The 18,246-nt window shown below is 40.3% G+C and overlaps 1 protein-coding gene across 2 annotated transcripts in view; it reads left to right on the top strand.

The window, feature by feature from the left end:
* The first annotated feature begins 436 nt into the window (after positions 1-436).
* Positions 437-18,246, top strand: part of Slk (STE20 like kinase) — a 48,750-nt gene continuing 30,940 nt past the window's right edge. Inside the window, exons 1-4 of one of the 2 annotated variants that reach the window (XM_042689613.1) lie at positions 437-720; positions 13,159-13,323; positions 15,786-15,834; positions 16,591-16,740. In XM_042689613.1, the coding sequence (XP_042545547.1) occupies positions 571-720; positions 13,159-13,323; positions 15,786-15,834; positions 16,591-16,740 (514 nt within the window). In that variant the 5' untranslated portion in view covers positions 437-570. The remainder of the gene's footprint in view (positions 721-13,158; positions 13,324-15,785; positions 15,835-16,590; positions 16,741-18,246) is intronic. The other variant, XM_042689614.1, reaches the window with a different exon arrangement.

Raw genomic sequence — 18,246 nt, 5'->3', positions numbered from 1 at the left:
CTGCGGCGGCGTCCCGGAGCTGAAGGGACGCAGGGGCCTCGCGCCGCGGGAGCAGACAGCCGCGGAGGAGCCTCGGGGCCGAGGCGGGACCGCTCGGCCTCTCGACTCTGCGCCTCTCGGGCGCCGGACGCTTTCCTGGCCCGGAGTGGCCGCCGCCCCTGGAGACTCGCCGTTGACACGGGCCTAAAGTCGCCGCGGCTGCGGCCATCCGGGCCGCCCCGACCTGCCGGGCCCCGGACCCGGGCCCCGGGCGAGTGAGGACGATCGTCGGGGCAGGTGCAGCCCCCGAGGGCCGGCGGGGCTCGAGGACCCGGTTCGGAGCGGCTGCCCGCGCGGCCCCGCCACCGCGGGCCGGAGCCGCGTCGCCGCCCCGCCTTCTCCCGGGGGGCCGCTCCGGCGGGAGCAGCCCGGACGGGACCCCGCGCCCCTGGCCGCCCGCCGGGCCCGCGAGGGAGAGGGGCCGGGAGCTGAAACTCACCTCTCATTGTTGCTGGTGGTGTTTTTCTTCCCTCCCTTGGGTTATTGTTGTAGTTTAAGCCCCTAAGCTCTCCCTCCGTGTCGGGAGGAAACATGTCCTTCTTCAATTTCCGTAAGATCTTCAAGTTGGGGAGCGAGAAGAAGAAGAAGCAGTACGAGCATGTGAAGAGGGATCTGAACCCCGAGGAATTTTGGGAGATCATCGGAGAATTGGGCGACGGAGCCTTTGGGAAAGTATACAAGGTAAGCCGGAGAAAAACGGGAAGTTGCGCTCGGGAGATTAAAACCGCCGCGGGCCCCCGAGTGGCTCCGGGACTCACTGCCCTCGCCTCCCCCCGGGGTCCCCTCCCGTGTGTCTCTTTCCTGGCTCTTGTCCGGTCTTTTGATTTTGTATGTTGCAACTTGTATTTAGCTGATCTTCCAAGGAGCCGTCCACGTTCGGATCCTAGGGTTGAACTCAACGGGGCCCTGAAAGACGGATGGTTGAAAGACAGTAGGGTTGCAGTCTTCCCCAACTTCAGAAGAAGTGTTCTTTAATTCTGGGCGAAGTCTTATAGTGGCCCTCAAGTATTTTAAAATGGGGAAAACAACGCACACGGTGTATTAATGTTGGTATCCAAGGCACATCTGCTTGCGTGGATTTCCTAAAACATAATATCTATATCGAATACCTAATTAGATTGTTGGGATGGAAGTGATGGTCACTTGCAGTCTCCTTTTTTTTTTTTTTTGTTACCTGAGTTGGTTGCTTGGCCACATATTATGAAAGGGGATGGAATTTCTGACCAAAAATTTCCAGAAGAAAACCTGCATCTGGTAGTAATTTCTAAATATAATTGTTAGAAGGAAAAAAAAAAGCATTGACTAGAAGTATCACCAGGGCTAGAGCAATTAACAAAGAATACACATACATACACATGATATTTATTTATTTATTTCACTAGGAGGTTGGACATACTCTCCTAAGTAGCAAATGAATGATGTCATTGGAATATTTTCATCCTGAAGGGTGAGGTTTTTGTGAGCCACATTTTAGAGGAGGGACCCACACAGTCGCTTAGAAGTGGAAACATAAACACAGGAGTTCGGTAGTTTTAAACACTTTCACATCATTTGGCTCTCAAATCCTGAGAGACAGGCAGGTCAGAATCCACATTTCCTGGATGAGGACACAGACTCAAATGTGGTTAAGTTGCACAGTCACAGTTTAGGTTTAAATTCAGGTTTTCTAATCTACTGTTTTACTAGTAGTTTTTACCTTTATCATCTATCCATTGGTGGAAATGAGAACGTCTTTTTATTTATTTTTAAACACTTTCTAAACCCTGTTACAGTTCTGCTTTTGCCTGAATGGGTGTATTTTTTTTCATTTCTCATACTTTACCCAGTCTGCAATAATTAACTCCAGTATGCTTTCAGATTGCCAACATGGCTACTCTAGCACTTGTCATACTAGCACATATTATATTGGTATGTTCATGTTTGTCTAACAAAATTAGGGATCAGAGTTATATATTAGGTCTACCAATTATCTTAGCAATTGCTTCTCTGTTGAAAGTGTGTGTAACTTACATAGGAATGCCATTCAAGGTTGGCAAAGCAAACTTCAATGTTTGTATGGAGGGTAGATTGTGGTTTCAGGGTAGATGAGCATGGTTGGAAGGACTTTTAGTATAAAGGGAGTCACTCCTGGGTGTCAGGGTTGTTTTTGTGCTTGCTTTCAGAGCCAGCTTTGTGGTCTTAGACAAAAACTTCTCTGGTTCTCCGTTGTCTAAATCTTAAAAATCACATTTCCTTAAATGTTTGTTTAGATCCCTTCAAACCTGTTGACATTGTGAAAATGCAGTTAACTAGCTAGGAAAGGCAAAAATAAATGAACACATCTGGAATCTAGTATGGAGAGAGTGGTAGTGCTTATGGACAGGTTTTATGGAATAATAGCAATAACAGTATTAAGAGCTCAGGCTCTGGAGTTGGAATGATTCCACACAGCAGCAGTCTGACCTTGAGCAAGTTACTTTTTCTTCTGACTTTGCTCCTCAGTCTGTGAAGATTAGAGGAGACAGTAAATATAGGGCATCTAGAGAGGATTCAGTAAATGGCTGAAATCACTCTTACATTTAGAGCTTATAGAAGCAAAACGTGTGATGCGACAGATGAGATTATAAGCTATTTTCTTGATTTCCCATAAACAAGCAGATATGTGGCTGTCCTTGGCAGTGACTGTTCTTGCAGATTTTCTGAAAAGATAGGTGGCTTACTCTATGTAGTTAAACACTCTAGAACTGTGCTTGGGAAAGTCTGGGCTAGATGATTGTTTTATTTTATGATGTTTTTGATAAGTGAGTTTTTTGTAAACACCTTCCCCCCTTCAATATTCTATGCCTCTGAGGAGCCAGATTTTAAATATTTTAAAAGGAAAATGAATTTATCTGATTTTCTTGAGAGGCCCCTTTTTTCTAAAAGTTTTGGTTTTTAAGATTCCCTATGGGAGCCGGGTGCTAGTGGCTCATGCCTGTCATCCTAGCTACTGAGGAGGCTGAGATCTGAGGATTGTGGTTCAAAGCCAGCCCTGGCAAGAAAGTCCATGAGACTCTTATCTCCAATAAACCACTCAGAAAACTGGGAGTGGCTCAAGTGGTAGAGCGATAGCCTTGAGCTGAAGAGCTGAGGGACAGCACTCAGGCCGAGTTCAAGCCCCACAACCAACCAACCAACAACAACAAAAAGACTGCCTGTCAGGGGCTGGGAATGTGGCTTAGTGGTAAAGTGCTTGCCTAGCATGCATGAAGCACTGGGTTCAATTCCTCACTACCACATAAGCAGAAAAAGCCAGAAGTGGTGCTGTGGCTCAAGTGGTAGAGTACTAGCCTTGAGAGAGGCCCAGGAGCAGTGCCCAGACCCTGAGTTCAAGCCCCAGGACTTGCAAGAAAATTTTTTCTTTCCTTTTTGTTTAAAGCTGAGAGCTCTGGCAGTGTGTAAGTTTGCTATGTGGTGGACAGAGGTGTCACACTATAATTTATTTTTTTATTTTAAAAATATTTTTATTTTTTATTTTTTAATTAGATGATTTTCTTAAATACATTTTTATTACAGAAATAGTGTACAGAGGGGCTACAGTTACATGAGTAAAGTAATAAGTACTTTCCTATTGAGCATTGTTACCTCCTCCTTTGTTTTTCCCCTACCATCCCTTCCCTCCCTCCCCCAACTTCTCCCTCCCTCCCTCCCAACAAGTTGTAAAATTCATTTTCAACATAGTGTCTTGTACATCTCATTGTTATAATGGGTCAACCTCACACTGTAATATTATATGTGATAGTATACAGTAGAAAACTTTCTCTAAACTTGATTCTAGCTATCATTTGCTTAGGAAAATTGGTAGCATACAAAGATTAACTTGTAACTAGAATGTTCTGTTGTATATTTGTATTTGAATTATGTTTCCATCGTACAGTTATGTTCCTTCCACTCAGTTCAGTCTTATACAACTCTTAAAACAAAGTTACTTCCTTGACTGAAATATATTTCATTGTTTAATTTCTCTCTCCCTCTCCCCCTCTCCCTTCTTTCTCTCTGTCTCTGTCTCTCCCTCTCTCTCTTTGTGTTAGTACTGGGACTTGAACTGGAGGCTAGGCTCTGCCCATGAGCTCTTATTCTATCATTGGAGCTATAGCTCCACTTGTTTTTTTGGTGGATAATTGGAGATAAGAGTCTCACAGACTTTTCTGCCCAGGCTGGCTTCAAACTACAGTTCTCAGATCTCAACCCTGTATAGTATTTAGGATTACAGGTGTGAGCCATTGGTGCACAGTGATGTGCACCTTTTATTTTTTATTTTTTGGGTCTGGTCGTGGGGTCTGAACTCTGGGCTTGGGCGCTGTCCCTCAGCTCTTCAGCTCAAGGCTAGCGCTCTACTACTTGAGCCACAGCGCCACTTCCGGCTTTAATCTTTTTGCTTATGTGGTGCTGAGGAATTGAACCCAGGGTCTCAGGCATGCAAGGCAAGCGCTCTACCACTGAGCCACCTTCCCAGCCCTGATGGGCACCTTTTAAAAAGCAATGAAATGCTTAGTTTTTATGTCGAAAAGCACTGAAACATATGGGTATATTTATCAGATAATGAAGTGAATTAATACATCCGGGTCAATAATTCTGCAAGCATCTCAGACTCCCTCCTGCCTCCTGTATGAATATGATTCCTTCTTTACCTCTAAACTAGTGGTGGTGAATGTCCCAGGGATGTATAAGACCCTGGAAATCATTTGGTGCCTGACAGATAGATGTTTATGTTTATCATTGGCTGCCTGAGACCCTGTGCCTATATTGATAATTTTGTATGGTCCTTGAGAGAAAAAAGTTTTCCTCCTTCTGCAAGGAATCCTATATTCCTATCTTTATTTGCTTTTCTTTATAGTTTACTACCTAGTATGTACCTTTAAACATTATAAATTTATTTTGTCTCCACCTGAACTTTATAAAAAGTCGAATCATACTGGGTACATTCTGATGTCAACTCTCAGAATCAAAATTATGTTTGTTTCATTTACCTTATCACTTAAAACCACCTGTTCATTTTTATTGTTGCATAGTAGCCCATTACGTATAATTAATTATTGACTGTTAACAGACACATTTGTTGTTTCTAGAGTTTGGCCAACACACATAATGACATTCATGAATTGCATTTAGACTTAACACAGGAGTGTAATTGATGAGTTATAGAATAGCATAAATTTAATTTTACTAGATGCCAAACAGATTATACCAGTATAAGTTGCCATTGATAGAGTGTGACAATGTCCTGATTTTGCTGGGATTTCTATTTTGAGATAGGGTTTTTAACTTAGGTTTGTATTTGGGCTCAGTCCACCTTTGTGAGGCTTCTCATCTAGTTAGGATGACAGGCAGGAGCTGTCACATCCAGCTCTCCATTGAGAGGAGCTCTTGAGAACTCATCTTTCTAGTATGGGCTCTAACCTTGATTCTCCCAAACTTAGCATCCCAAGTAGCTAGAGTTATAGGGTATGAGCCACTGGTTTCTGGCATTCATCAGAATTTTTGATAATCCTTACCTTTTTCTGCTTATTAATAAGGCTTTTTCATATACTAAGTAGACATTTGAGTTTCTTTCATATTCCATTCTGATGTTCATTTTCCTATTGGCATCTTTTTCTTGTTTATAGAGTGTGTATAAAAACATATATACGTGCTATATTTTGAACTTTTTAAATTTTTATTTTATTTTTTTTTTTGGTCGGTTGTGGGTGCTGAACTCTGGGCTTGGGCGCTGTCCCTCAGCTCTTCAGTGCCCTACCACTTGAGTTACAACACCACTTCTGGCTTTTTTCTGCTTATGTGGTGCTGAGGAATCGAACCCAGGGCCTCATGCATGCAAGGCAAGCGCTCTACCACTGAGCCACCTTCCCAGCCCATGTTTTAGGTTTTTATTTGTTTTTTTTTGCCAGTCATGGGGCCTGAACTCTCAGCCTGGGCACTGTCCCTGAGCCCTTCAGCTCAAGGCCAGCACTCTATCACTTGAACCACAGTGCCACTTCTGGCTTTTTTCTGCTTATGTGGTGCTGAGGAATCGAACCCAGGGCCTCATGCATGTGAGGCAACCACTCTACCACTGAGCCAACTTCCCAGCCCCTATTTTGAACTTTTTTTTTTTTAATTGTGAAAATACCATACAGAGGGGTTACAATTACATGGGCAAGACAATGAGTACATTTCTTATCAAGCATTGTTGCCTCCTCCTTTGTTTCCCCTTTCCATCTCTTCCTATTCCCCCCCTCTTCCCCTGACTATTTTGAACTTTTTAACCATTATGGTTATTGCAAAAATATTCTTACTCTGTGATTGTATTTTCATTCTTGACATAGTGCCTTGTTACTAACTGAATTCTTGATTTTAATGCAGTACAATTGTTGGTTTTTTCCTTTATAGCAAAAGCTTTTTATGTTACTTTTAAGGTATTCTTTTTTTTGTGGGTTGTGGGGCTTGAATTCTGGGCCTGGGCGCTGTCCCTCAGCTCTTCAGCTCAAGGCATTCTACCACTTGAGTCACAGTGCTACTTCCAGTTTTCTGAGTGGTTTATTGGAGATAAGAGTCTCCTGGCCTTTCCTGCCCGAGCTTTGAACCGAGATCCTCAGATCTCAGCCTCCTGACTGAGCCACCTCGCCTGGCATGGGCCACCATGCCTGGTCCTTTAAAGTATTCTTAACTCAGGATCATGAAGCTAATCTAAGAGCTTATGACATTACCTTTAAGTGGTTAGGTCTACAGCTCACTGGAATTTATTTGCATTTTTGTTTTTAGGTAAAGAAAATTTCATTTAAAAAAATTAATTTAAGCCGAGCGCCGGTGGCTCATGCCTGTAATCCTAGCTACTCAGGAGGCTGAGATCTGAAGATCGTGGTTCAAAGCCATCCCGGGAAGGAAGGTCCGTGAGACTCTTATCTCCAGTAAGCCACCAGAAAACTGGAAGTGGCATTGTAACTCAAGTAGTAGAGTGCTAGCCTGGAGCTGAAGAGCTCAGGGACAGTACCCATGCCCAGAGTTCAAGCCCCACAAACCTACACACACACACACACACACACACACACACACACACACACACACACACACACACACACACACACACACACACACACACACACACACACACACACACACACACACACACACACACACACACACACCACACACACACACGATAAATAGTAAAAAAAATTGTTATTATAAAGATGATGTACAGTGAGATTACAGTCACATAAATCAGGTAATGAGTACATTTTGTTTGGACAGTGTCACCCCTTACCTGGTCTCTCCCAGTTTTTCTCTCTTTAGGAGCAAGTTGATCTTTTTTGTTAAGATTCAGCTAAAGAGCATGTGCATATTTGACCTATTCAGTCAGTGCAGATAGTTGTAGTTACACAGTTACTGCCACTTTTTTTTTTAATGTCATGTTGGGGATTGAACTCATGGGCTAGGCACTGTTCCTGAGTCTTTTTGCTTCCGGCTAATGTGCTGTACTGCTTGAGCCACAGCTCCACTGCCAACTCTTTGGTGATTAATTGGAGAGTCTCACAGATTTTTCTGTCTAGGTTAGCTTTGAACTGAGATCCTAGGATTGTAGGTGTGAGCCACTGGGACTTGGAGGCTTTTGTACCTTTTTAATGGGTTTGGAATTTATTTTTGTATAAAGTATTAGGTAGGAAGGATCCAATTTTATTTATTTTTTAAATTAAATTTAATTTAATTTATTGCAAGTCCTGGGGCTTGAACTCAGGGTCTGAGCACTGTCCTTGAGCTTCTTTTTGCCAGTACTCTACCACTTGAGCCACAGTGCCACTTCTGGCTTTTTCTGTTTATGTGGTGCTGAGGAATTGAACCTAGGGCTTGCTTCATGCTAGGCAAAGACTCTCCTGCTAAGTCACATTCCAAGCCCCCAATTTTATTTTATTTTATTTTATTTTTTATGTTGGTTGTGGGGCCTGGGCGCTGTCCCTTAGCTCTTCAGCTCAAGGCTAGCGCTCTACCACTTGAGCCATACCACCACTAACGGCTTTTTCTGCTTATGTGGTGCTGAGGAATCGAACCCAAGGCCTCATGTATGGAAGACAAGCCCTATACCACTGAGTCACCTCCCCAGCTCTCCCCCCTAATTTTATTTTTTTTGCACCATATGCATACCTAGTTTTCTCAGAACCATTCTGTTGTGTAGAGGTAGTATCTTACTATTCTGTAGTATCCTATCTATATATAACATGTATCTCTTTCTTCAGTCTTTACCAATATTTGTCTGTTCTTGTATAAGCATTCCACTTTCTTAATTGTGAGAGTATTACAATTAAGTTGCTGATAGAGTAATATTCCCTCTTGATTTTTCCAGCAGGGTCAAGTTTCTTCATGGCCTTTAGCACTTGTATATTTTAGAATTATCTTGGTTAAGTTCTGCAAAACCTTTCTTTTTTTGTTGTTGTTGTTGTTGGTCTTGGGGCTTGAACTCGGCCTGGGTACTGTCCCTCAGCTTTTCAGCTCAAGGCAAGCACTCTACCAATTGAGCAGCAGTTCCACTTCTGGTTTTCTTGTGGCTTATTGGAGATAAGAGTCTCATGGACTTTCCTGCCCCAGCTTGCTTTGAACCGTAATCCTCAAATCTCAGCCTCCTGAGTAGCTAGGATTACAGGTGTAAAAAACCTGGATTTTTAAAAATTGAAATTAAAAATTAACTTTGGGAAAATTAACATCTATTATTGAATATTCTCATCTGTGTATACTTTTATCTTATTTCGTTTTTATTTGTGCCAGTCTTGGGGCTTGAACTCAGGGCCTGGATGCTGTCCCTGATCCTTTTTGTTCAAGGTTGATGCTTACCACTTGAGCCACAGCCAGCTTCTCCATTTTTTGGTGATTAATCGGGAGATAAGAATCTTGTGGAGCCAGGCTCAGGTGGCTCAAGCCTGTAATCCTAGCTACTCAGGAGGCTGAGATCTGAAGATTACAGTTCAAAGCCAGCCTGGGCAGGAAAGTCTGTGAGACTCTTATCTCCAGTGAACCACTAGAAAACTGGAAGTGGTGCTGTGGCTCAAGCGGTAGAGTGCTTGAGCTGAAGAGCTGAGGGATAGCGCCCAAGCCCAGAGTTCAAGCCCCACGACTGACCAAAAAAAAAAGAATCTCATGGACTTTCCTGCCCCAGCTGGCTTTGAACCCCTCCTCTCAGCCTTCTGAATAGCTAGGATTACAGGTGCCAGCCACTGGCACTTAGCATATATATGCTTATGCTTTATCTTTATTTAAGTCTTTTAATGTAATGGTCATAATTTTTTCCCCTGAAAGCTGTGGGAAAACAAACAACTTCAAGGGCATCTATTTTTCCTATTGGAATGTCCTCCTGGATTTTTGTGTAGAACTTTTAGTAACCTTATGAGAAAAGGGCCATTGAAAGTTCGGTTTTAAAGATTTTGCTGTCTGAATATCTCTTTATTATAATGTCATGCTTGACTTACACAATCCTTCCATAAAAATGTTTGTTGTTGTGTTTTTTTTCTTAGAATATTTAAAACTTTGGGAAATTCTTTGTCTTTTGGCTTTAGGTGTTACTGTTGAAGTCTGATGCCATTTTGTTTTCTGATTCTTTGTGATCTTTGTCTCTTGATAGATTTTAAGATATTCTTTTTGTCACCTAATTATGATATGATTTGACACAAGTCTTCCCTGCCTCCTTTCCTTTTTTTGGGCTATTTGCTAAGTCCTTTCAGATTGAAGACTAATGCTCTTCAGTTCCATGTTTTGTTTTTTTGTTTTGTTTTTTTGGTTGGTTGTGGGGCTTAAACAACCTGGGAGTTGTCCCTGAGCTCTTCAGCTCAAGGCAGGCACTCTACCACATGAGCCACAGATCCACTTCTGATTTTCTGGTGGTTAATTGGAGATAAGAGTCTCATGGACTTTCCTGCCTGTCCTGGCTTTGAACTGTGGTCCTCAGATCTCAGTCTCCTGAGTTGCTAGGATTACAAATGTGAGCCACCAGTGCATGGCTACATTTAGTTATCTTTAACTACCAGTTACATAGGCCAGATATCTAGGGGTCATTTTTATTTTTAAAAAAAATTTTTTGGGTCCGGTCATGGGGCCTGAACTCTGGGCCTGGGCTCTGTCCCTCAGCTCTTCAGCTCAAGGCTAGTGCTCTACCACTTGAGCCACAGCACCACTTCCGGCTTTTTTCTTTTTGCTTATGTGGTGCTAAGGAATCGAACCCAGGGCCTCATGCATGCAAGGCAAGTGCTCTATCACTGAGCCAACTTCCCAGCCCTCTAAGGGTCATTTTTAATACCTCCTTCCTTCACACCAAACGCAATCAAACATGAAGTCCTATTCTATCTTGAAGATATTTCTTGACCTTTATCTTGTTTTTCACGGTAGTAATCAAAATGATTCTTCTTTTTTTGTGTGTGTGATTGTGTGTGTGTGTGTGTGTGTGTGTGTATGAGATAGAGAGGAGAGTTCTGGGGCTTGAACTCAGGTGCTCTCCCTGAGCTTTTTTTTTTTTTTCCTCAAGGCTAGCATGTTATCATTTAAGCCACACTTCCCATGTTTTGGTGGCTAATTGCATGTAAGTCTCTTGGACTTACCTGTCCAGGCTTATTTTGATGAACAGAGATCCTCAGATCTCAGCCTCCAGAGTAGCTACGATTACAGGCATGAGCCACTAGTGCCTGGCTTTCTCTCTCTTTCCCTCTCTCCTCTTTTGTTCTCCTCTCTTTCCTTCTTCCTCTTCCTCTCTTCCCCTTCCCTCTTCACCTTCTTTCCTCATAGTTGGTGTTCTACCACTTGAGCCATACCTCCAACCTGGCATTTTTTGCTGATTAGTTGGAAATAGAGTCTCTTGGACTTTGCTGCCTGAACTGGCTTCGAATCTTGTTGCTCACATCTCAGCTTCTGAATAGTTTAGAATTATAGGCATGAACCACAGGAGGGGGGTGTGCCCAACTAAATTTAATTAACTTTTATGTGGCACAGAAGTTCTCTCCTAAGGGAATGAAGAAATAGCAAAACCTACATGCCTTGGTTTTAGGTTGAACAAAGAGAGCTGTTTTGTGGAAAAGTAGGCAAAGTATGCGGGATAAAGAAAGGTAATTATTTTAGTAAGTCTTATTTGTACAATTCCCCTGGGCTGACTTCCATCTAAGATTTTTATTCCCTTCTTGATACAAAGAAGGCATCTTTCATATGGGATTTTGTAAATTTTCTGTTTTGAGAAGGGAGAAAATGATCATGCCCTTCTTATTTCTGTCTTTCCAGGCATTTCATTTTTCAAAGTAACCTTTATGTCAAAGTGGCATATTTAGGGTATTCTTCAATACTTAATGCTGGCATTTTTAATTCTCCCTTGCTGGGTGGGAAACAGAAAATGTTCCTCTCTAGATGGCTTTTGAGCTGTCTAGGAGCCTTGTTTCCCATAATGGTATGTTTTCTATTAATTTCTTTGCTTTGCCATTTAAAAAACAATAACAGTGTGCATTACCTGAATTGTGAAATGGTAACTCCACTGTACAATACCTTAATAACAACAATAAAATTATATTTAGAAAAACAACAAAACAAAAATGATTAAGGCAATAAAAGGAGTTTGGAAACAGATTTGGATATCTAAGTCCCATGACCTGTGGAAGCCCTTTTACCTTCAAGTTTATTTATATTCTCCTTGGAAGTGGGGATGATAAAACATCATGGGGATACTATGAGGATTAAATAACAACAGTAATAATCTTAGCTAATGCTTTCTGTCCTTACTATATGTGCTGGAAATTCTATTAAATGTTTACATGTGTTTTTTCACTTGGTAAATATATATTACCTTCATTCTGTCAAATTTGTGAGGGAGTAGCTCAGTTTCACTGAAGATTACACTACAGGGATTTTGAACCCTGAGTTGAGGCTCGTTAGAGCCAGTAATTTGAAACACTACCCTCTATGCATATAAAAAGCTAAGTACTGTAATAGCAAGTAGTAGTTAATATTTTTATTTAAATTTCTTTTTTAAAAAAATAGGTGCCGGAGTTTGAATTCAATGTTTGGTTGGTGCTCTACCCTTGAGTCATGCCTCTGTTCTGGCTTATTGCTGGTTATTTTGTATAGAATCTTGTGGAATTTTCTGCCTGCACTGGCTTTGAAGCATGATCCTCGGAATCTCAGCCTCCTGAATATCTAGGATTGTAGGTGTGATCCTCTAGTATCTGGTTTAAGTTACCTTTTAAAAATAACCATGTCACTTTGTACAAGTATGTAAAAATAATAAATAGATAAGAAAAAAACACATCACAAGAATGAGAAGACAAGCCACAGGGTGTGTGAAAATATTTATAAAACATAACAGATGAAGGAGTACTAACCAAATACAAAGAACTATTAAAACTCAACAGTTAGAAAATGTACAACCCAATTAAAAAAATGGGCAAAAGATTTGAACTTTATACTACTATAGGAAAAGATGCTTTCCATCATGTATCAGGGAAATTTAAAACAAGATACCAGCCAACACACCTATTAGAATGATGAAAACATACACTTATAACGCCAAAGGCTTATGAGGACTTAAGAGCGATAACAGTTTTTATTCATTGCTAGGAGGAACACACAGCAGTACAGTCACTTTGGAGGGTCGTTTGCAAGTTCTTACAATCCAAACCTGGTTGGATCCAGTATTTATACCATTTGGTATTTACCCAAATGAATTGAAAGCTTAGGTTCATACTGAATCCTGCACATGCATGTTTATAGTAACTTTGTTTACAACTACCCATGCTTGTGAACAACATATCCTTTATTAGGTGAATGAATAAATAAACTGTGGTATATCTAGTTAGTGGAGGATTTCTCAGCCCTAAAGGAAATGAGCTTAATTAAGCCACAAAATGACCTAGAGGAACTTTAAACACATACTATTAAATAAAAGCCAATGCTGTGTTAATATAGCCTCATCATTTGTCACAAATATACCACAATGGTGAGGATAATGGGGAAGGATTTGCATGTATGAGAGCAGGGTGTGGAGGGGGAGGAGGTTTAAAGGAACTCTACTTTCTGCTCACTTTTGCTGTGAACCTAAAACTTAAGTTGAAAAAATTTAAAACTTAAAAGTATGCATTGTGACACTTTTGTCTCTTGGATTTTTAGGCCCAGAATAAAGAGACTAATGTTTTAGCTGCTGCAAAGGTGATTGACACCAAATCTGAAGAAGAACTTGAAGATTATATGGTTGAAATTGATATATTAGCATCTTGTGATCACCCAAACATAGTCAAGCTTCTGGATGCCTTCTATTATGAGAACAATCTTTGGGTAAGTATTTTCTATTTATCTGGAGTAGCCAAAATGAATTGGTGATGTTAAAGATGTTGTGAAAGCTTATTTTATATTTTACTTCTTCAGTAATGTTACTTGAGTGAGAGTTGATCTTCCAGAGAGAGTCATTAACCGCATAACTTAGATTCAACACATGCTCACATTTAAGCTTCAGATTATACCTGAAGCTTATCGTGGGGCCTGAACTCTGGGCCTGGGCGCTGTCCCTCAGTTCTTCAGCTCAAGGCTAGCGCTCTACCACTTGAACCACAGTACCATTTCCAGCATTTTTCTTTTTGCTTATGTGGTGCTGAGGAATCGAACCCAGGGCCTCATGCATGTAAGGCAAGCGCTCTACCACTGAGCAACCTTCCCAACCTTAGATTATACCATTTTTATCATGATAGTTTAACACTGGATCCAGGTAGAAAAGCATGGTCAAGAATATGAGATTTTCCCAAATGTGAAATTAGATATCCTTGTTAATAATTTGAATTTGGGAATTAAAAATTTCTTTAAAGATTTTTTTTTTCTGGTCCTGGTACCCGAATTTAGTGCCTAGGTACTACTCCTCAGCTTTTGCTCAAGGCTAGCACTTTACCACTTGAGCCACAGTACCACTTCTGGTTTTTTCTGTTTATGTGGTACTAAGAAATTGAACCCAGAGTTTCATGCATACTAGGCAAGCACTCTACTATTAAGCCACATTCCCAGCCCTAAAGATTTCTTTCTTTCTGGGTTGGGAAGGTGGCTCAGTGGTAGAGCGCTTGCCTTGCATGCATGAGGCCCTGGGTTCGATTCCTCAGCACCACATAAGCAAAAAGAAAAAAGCCGGAAGTGGCGCTGTGGCTCAAGTGGTAGAGCGCTAGCCTTGAGCTGAAGAGCTGAGGGACAGCGCCCAGGCCCAGAGTTCAGGCCCCACTACCGGACCCAAAAAAAAAAAAAAAAAAAAGATTTCTTTCTATTTTTTTTTTTTTCTGGTCCTGGCGCTTGAACTCAGGTGGGCGCTGTTCCTGAGCTGCTTTTGCTTAAGTCTAGTTCCACTTGAGCCACAGAGCCACTTCCAACTTTTTCTGAGTTTATTGGAGATAAGAATCTCATGAACTTTTCTGCCCAAGGTTGGCTTTGAATTGTGATTCTCAGATCACAGCCTTCTGAGTAGCTAGGATTATAGACATGAGCCACCAGCACCTAACTAAAGGTGTCTTTTCCTATAAAGGTTTTTATTAATCAGGTAAGAAACTAAAATTTTTACTAGAAATGTTACTTATTATCAGGCTCAACTCTAGTGTATGACACAACGACTAAGAAAAAAGACATTTTTTAAGAAAATAGACATAAATATATACTGGAATAAAATGTCATCATTCATTACAGTAAGTAGATAGTCACTCGTTCTATGCTATCCTACTTTCTCTCTGTCTCTGTCTCTCACTCATCTTCCCCTCCTCTCCCCACAATTGAACTCCTAGACAATTTAAGACATAGATCTTTACTGAGGACTATTATAAAATAAACATTTGAATTGCTCTGATGGACAGTTTAATGGAAGACATAAATTAATAAAAGAATCACAGTAAATACAAAGTTAAAACAGTGATATGGGTTAACAAGGAAGAGTAAGTACATAGTGTTATATCTTACCAGGAAGTCAAGGAAAAACACCTGTTAGTAAGTTTGAAGCCCTCTGTGTGTGTATGTAACTAAAATAAATCTCTCTATTTTTTAGTACTTATTTATTGATAAAGGTAGACAAAATATTTGATTACTTATATCACAATAGTTATCTTATAGATGAAAGTAATACAATCTTTCAGGGATGACAAAATAATGTACTTAAGTAAAAAAATCTGTACTTGGTAATTTTAGAGAAACAAGGACACAAAAAATGGTCATTAACAAAAATGAGCATGGCTGAGTTTCAGAGTGCATACCTATAATAACACTTGGGAGATGGACCCAAGATGATTATGAGATTGAAGCAAGATGGGACTCTGTTACATATCAAAAACCTGTATCAAAAAAATTGTGCTGCTGGGCGCCAGTGGTGGCTCATGCCTGCAATCCCAGCTACTCAGGAGGCTGAGATCCAAGGATCTCGGTTCAGAGCCAGCCTGGGCAAGAAAATCTGTGAGACTCTTATCTCCAGTTAACCACCAGAAAACTGAAAGTGGTGCTGTGGCCCAAGTGGTAGAGCTCTCACCTTGAGCTGAAGAGCTGAGGGACAGTGCCCAAGCCCAGAGTTCAAGCCCCAGGACCAAAAAAAAAAATACAGTGTGCTATTTTAAATGTGTATTCTTTAAGACTTGTAACTCTTGACAAAGTCATATTTAACATAATATTTCCACAACTGAGATTATTTGATAGCTATTCCTTTACCTTTTTTTTTATTGCTAACTTGAATAACATTTCTGAGACTTGATATAGTTTTAGACACATGCCTTTTTATTTGCATGCAGATCCTCATTGAATTTTGTGCAGGTGGAGCAGTAGATGCTGTGATGCTTGGTAAGTACCTATTACTCTTTTTTTTGTTGTTGTTGTTGGTTGTGGGGCTTGAACTCAGGGCCTGGGTACTGTCCCTGAGCTCTTTTATTCAAGGCTAGTGCTCTACCACTTTGAGCTACAGCTCCACTTCCAGTTTTTAAGTGGTTAATTGGAGATAAGAGTGTCATGGTGACTTTCTGCCTGGGCTGACTTTAAACTGGGAGCCTCAAATCTCAGCCTCCTGAGTAGCCAGGATTGCAGGCTGTAACCACCGGCACCTGATGGAGCTACTAGCTCCTGGTATACCTTTTGTTCTTTATGTTCATATCTTCAATTATATTTAAAAATACAAGGATTTCAACTATTTATATATGTGTATATATACATATACATACATATATACATATATACACACTTATATATACATACATATATGTATATCTATATACACACATATATATCTATATATACACATATATAATATATATGATATATATCACATATATACACATACATATATATATATGTATATGTATATAGTATAGTTCAGTAAATTAAGAAATCAGTTTGATTATATTTTTATATTTGATAATTACAATTCTGAAATGAAATAATTATGTCAGGAAGTTTATCATTTTAGATATATAGTTCTAAAATAAATTTATATGATCTTTGACAAGATGTATATACTGAATATATATATAAATACATATAGAGCTTATTATTATGTTTTCATTGTATAAAAATGCAGATCTTTCTTTTACTTTTTCTTCTTAGAACTTGAGAGACCATTAACTGAGTCCCAAATACAAGTAGTTTGCAAGCAGACTTTAGAGGCTTTGAATTACTTACATGATAATAAAATCATCCACAGAGATCTTAAAGCTGGCAACATTCTTTTTACCTTAGATGGAGATATTAAATTGGGTAAGTCATTAACTTGAATAAAATATTTGAATTTTTGCTCTGAGATTACTCCTGTATGTATATAATTTGATATTGTTTTGTTACTATGCAAATTACTCCCTAGCAATTTTTTTCTTTTCTTTTTTGTCAGTCACAGGGCTTGAACTCTGGGCCTCGACACTGCCCCTCAGCACTTTAGCTCAAGGCTAGCGATCTACCACTTGAGCCATAGCACCACTTCTGACTTTTTCTGCTTATGTGGTGTTGAGGAATCGAACCCAGAGCCTCATGCATGCAAGGCAAGCACTTTATCACTGAGCCACTTTCACAGCCCTCCCTAGCAATTTTTTGAATGCTTTCTTGAGTAAATAATACCTGAATTACCAGAATTCCTGTGTGTGCATACCTAATTAAAAATACTTAGAGGTTAGGTAAATTTTCTCCCTTTTTTGGTGTAGGTGTTATAAATATTTTATATTTGGAGTATAATATAGTATAGTAGTATTAGCTCAGTTTAATTTTTTTTGTAAAATTTATGTGTAGTAGATTTCTCCATGTTTATTTATTTATTTTTGGGGTCCGGTCGTGGGCCTGGGTGCTGTCCCTCAGCTCTTCAGCTCAAGGATAGCACTCTACCACTTGAGCCACAGCACCACTTCCGGCTTTTTTTTTTTTTTTTTCTGCTTATGTGGTGCTGAGGAGTCGAACTCAGGGCTTCATGCATGCAAGGCAAGCGCTCTACCACTGAGCCACCTTCCCAGTCCTCCATGCTTAGTTTTACACTCTTGTTTTCTGCTATGGTACTTTGGTCAAACCCACAAAGTAAAATTTAGATTTGAGAATCATACTTAAAGAAAGTATAAAGACTAACATTATAATTTTGTCTTTGTGTACTGAAAGAATAAATGATCAACTTCACAAGATGAATTAAATACATAGTTATAGTTTGGGACTAGTTAATTTTATATATACATCCTTCTTTAAATATATCCAGAAAATATTAAAAATCTGGAAGGCTGAGAATGTGGCTAAGTGGTAGAGTTCTGCCTAGCATGCATGTAGCCCTGGGTTCAATTCCTCACTACCACATAAACAAAAAGTCAGAAGCGGCACTGTGGCTCAGGTGGTAGATTGCTTTTTGAGCAAAAGAAGATCAGGGACAGAGCTCAGGCCCTGAGTTCAAGCCCCAGCACGCACTGGCCAAAAAAAGAAAAGAAAAGATCTAGGTTGGGTGCTGGTGGCTTATGACTGTTATCCTAGCTATTCAGGAGGCCGAGATCTGATGATTGTAATCTTAAAGCCAGCCAGGCAGGAAAGTTCTTGTGATTTCTTTACTTTTTTTTTTTTTTTGGTCTGTTGTGGGCTTGAACTCTGAGCCTGGGCTCTGTCCCTTAGCTCTTCAGCTTAAGACTAGTGCTCTATCCTTGAGCCACAGCACCACTTCAGGTTTTCTGGTGGCTTATTGGAGATAAGAGTCTCCCAGACATTCCTTCCCGGGCTGGCTTTGAACTTCCATCCTCAGATCTC

Source organism: Dipodomys spectabilis, unplaced genomic scaffold, assembly GCF_019054845.1.
Source record: "Dipodomys spectabilis isolate Male_0828 unplaced genomic scaffold, ASM1905484v1 ptg000125l, whole genome shotgun sequence".
Lineage (NCBI taxonomy): Eukaryota > Metazoa > Chordata > Mammalia > Rodentia > Heteromyidae > Dipodomys > Dipodomys spectabilis.
The sequence above is the reverse complement of the archived record's forward strand: the minus strand, read 5'-3'. Positions and strand labels throughout refer to the sequence as shown.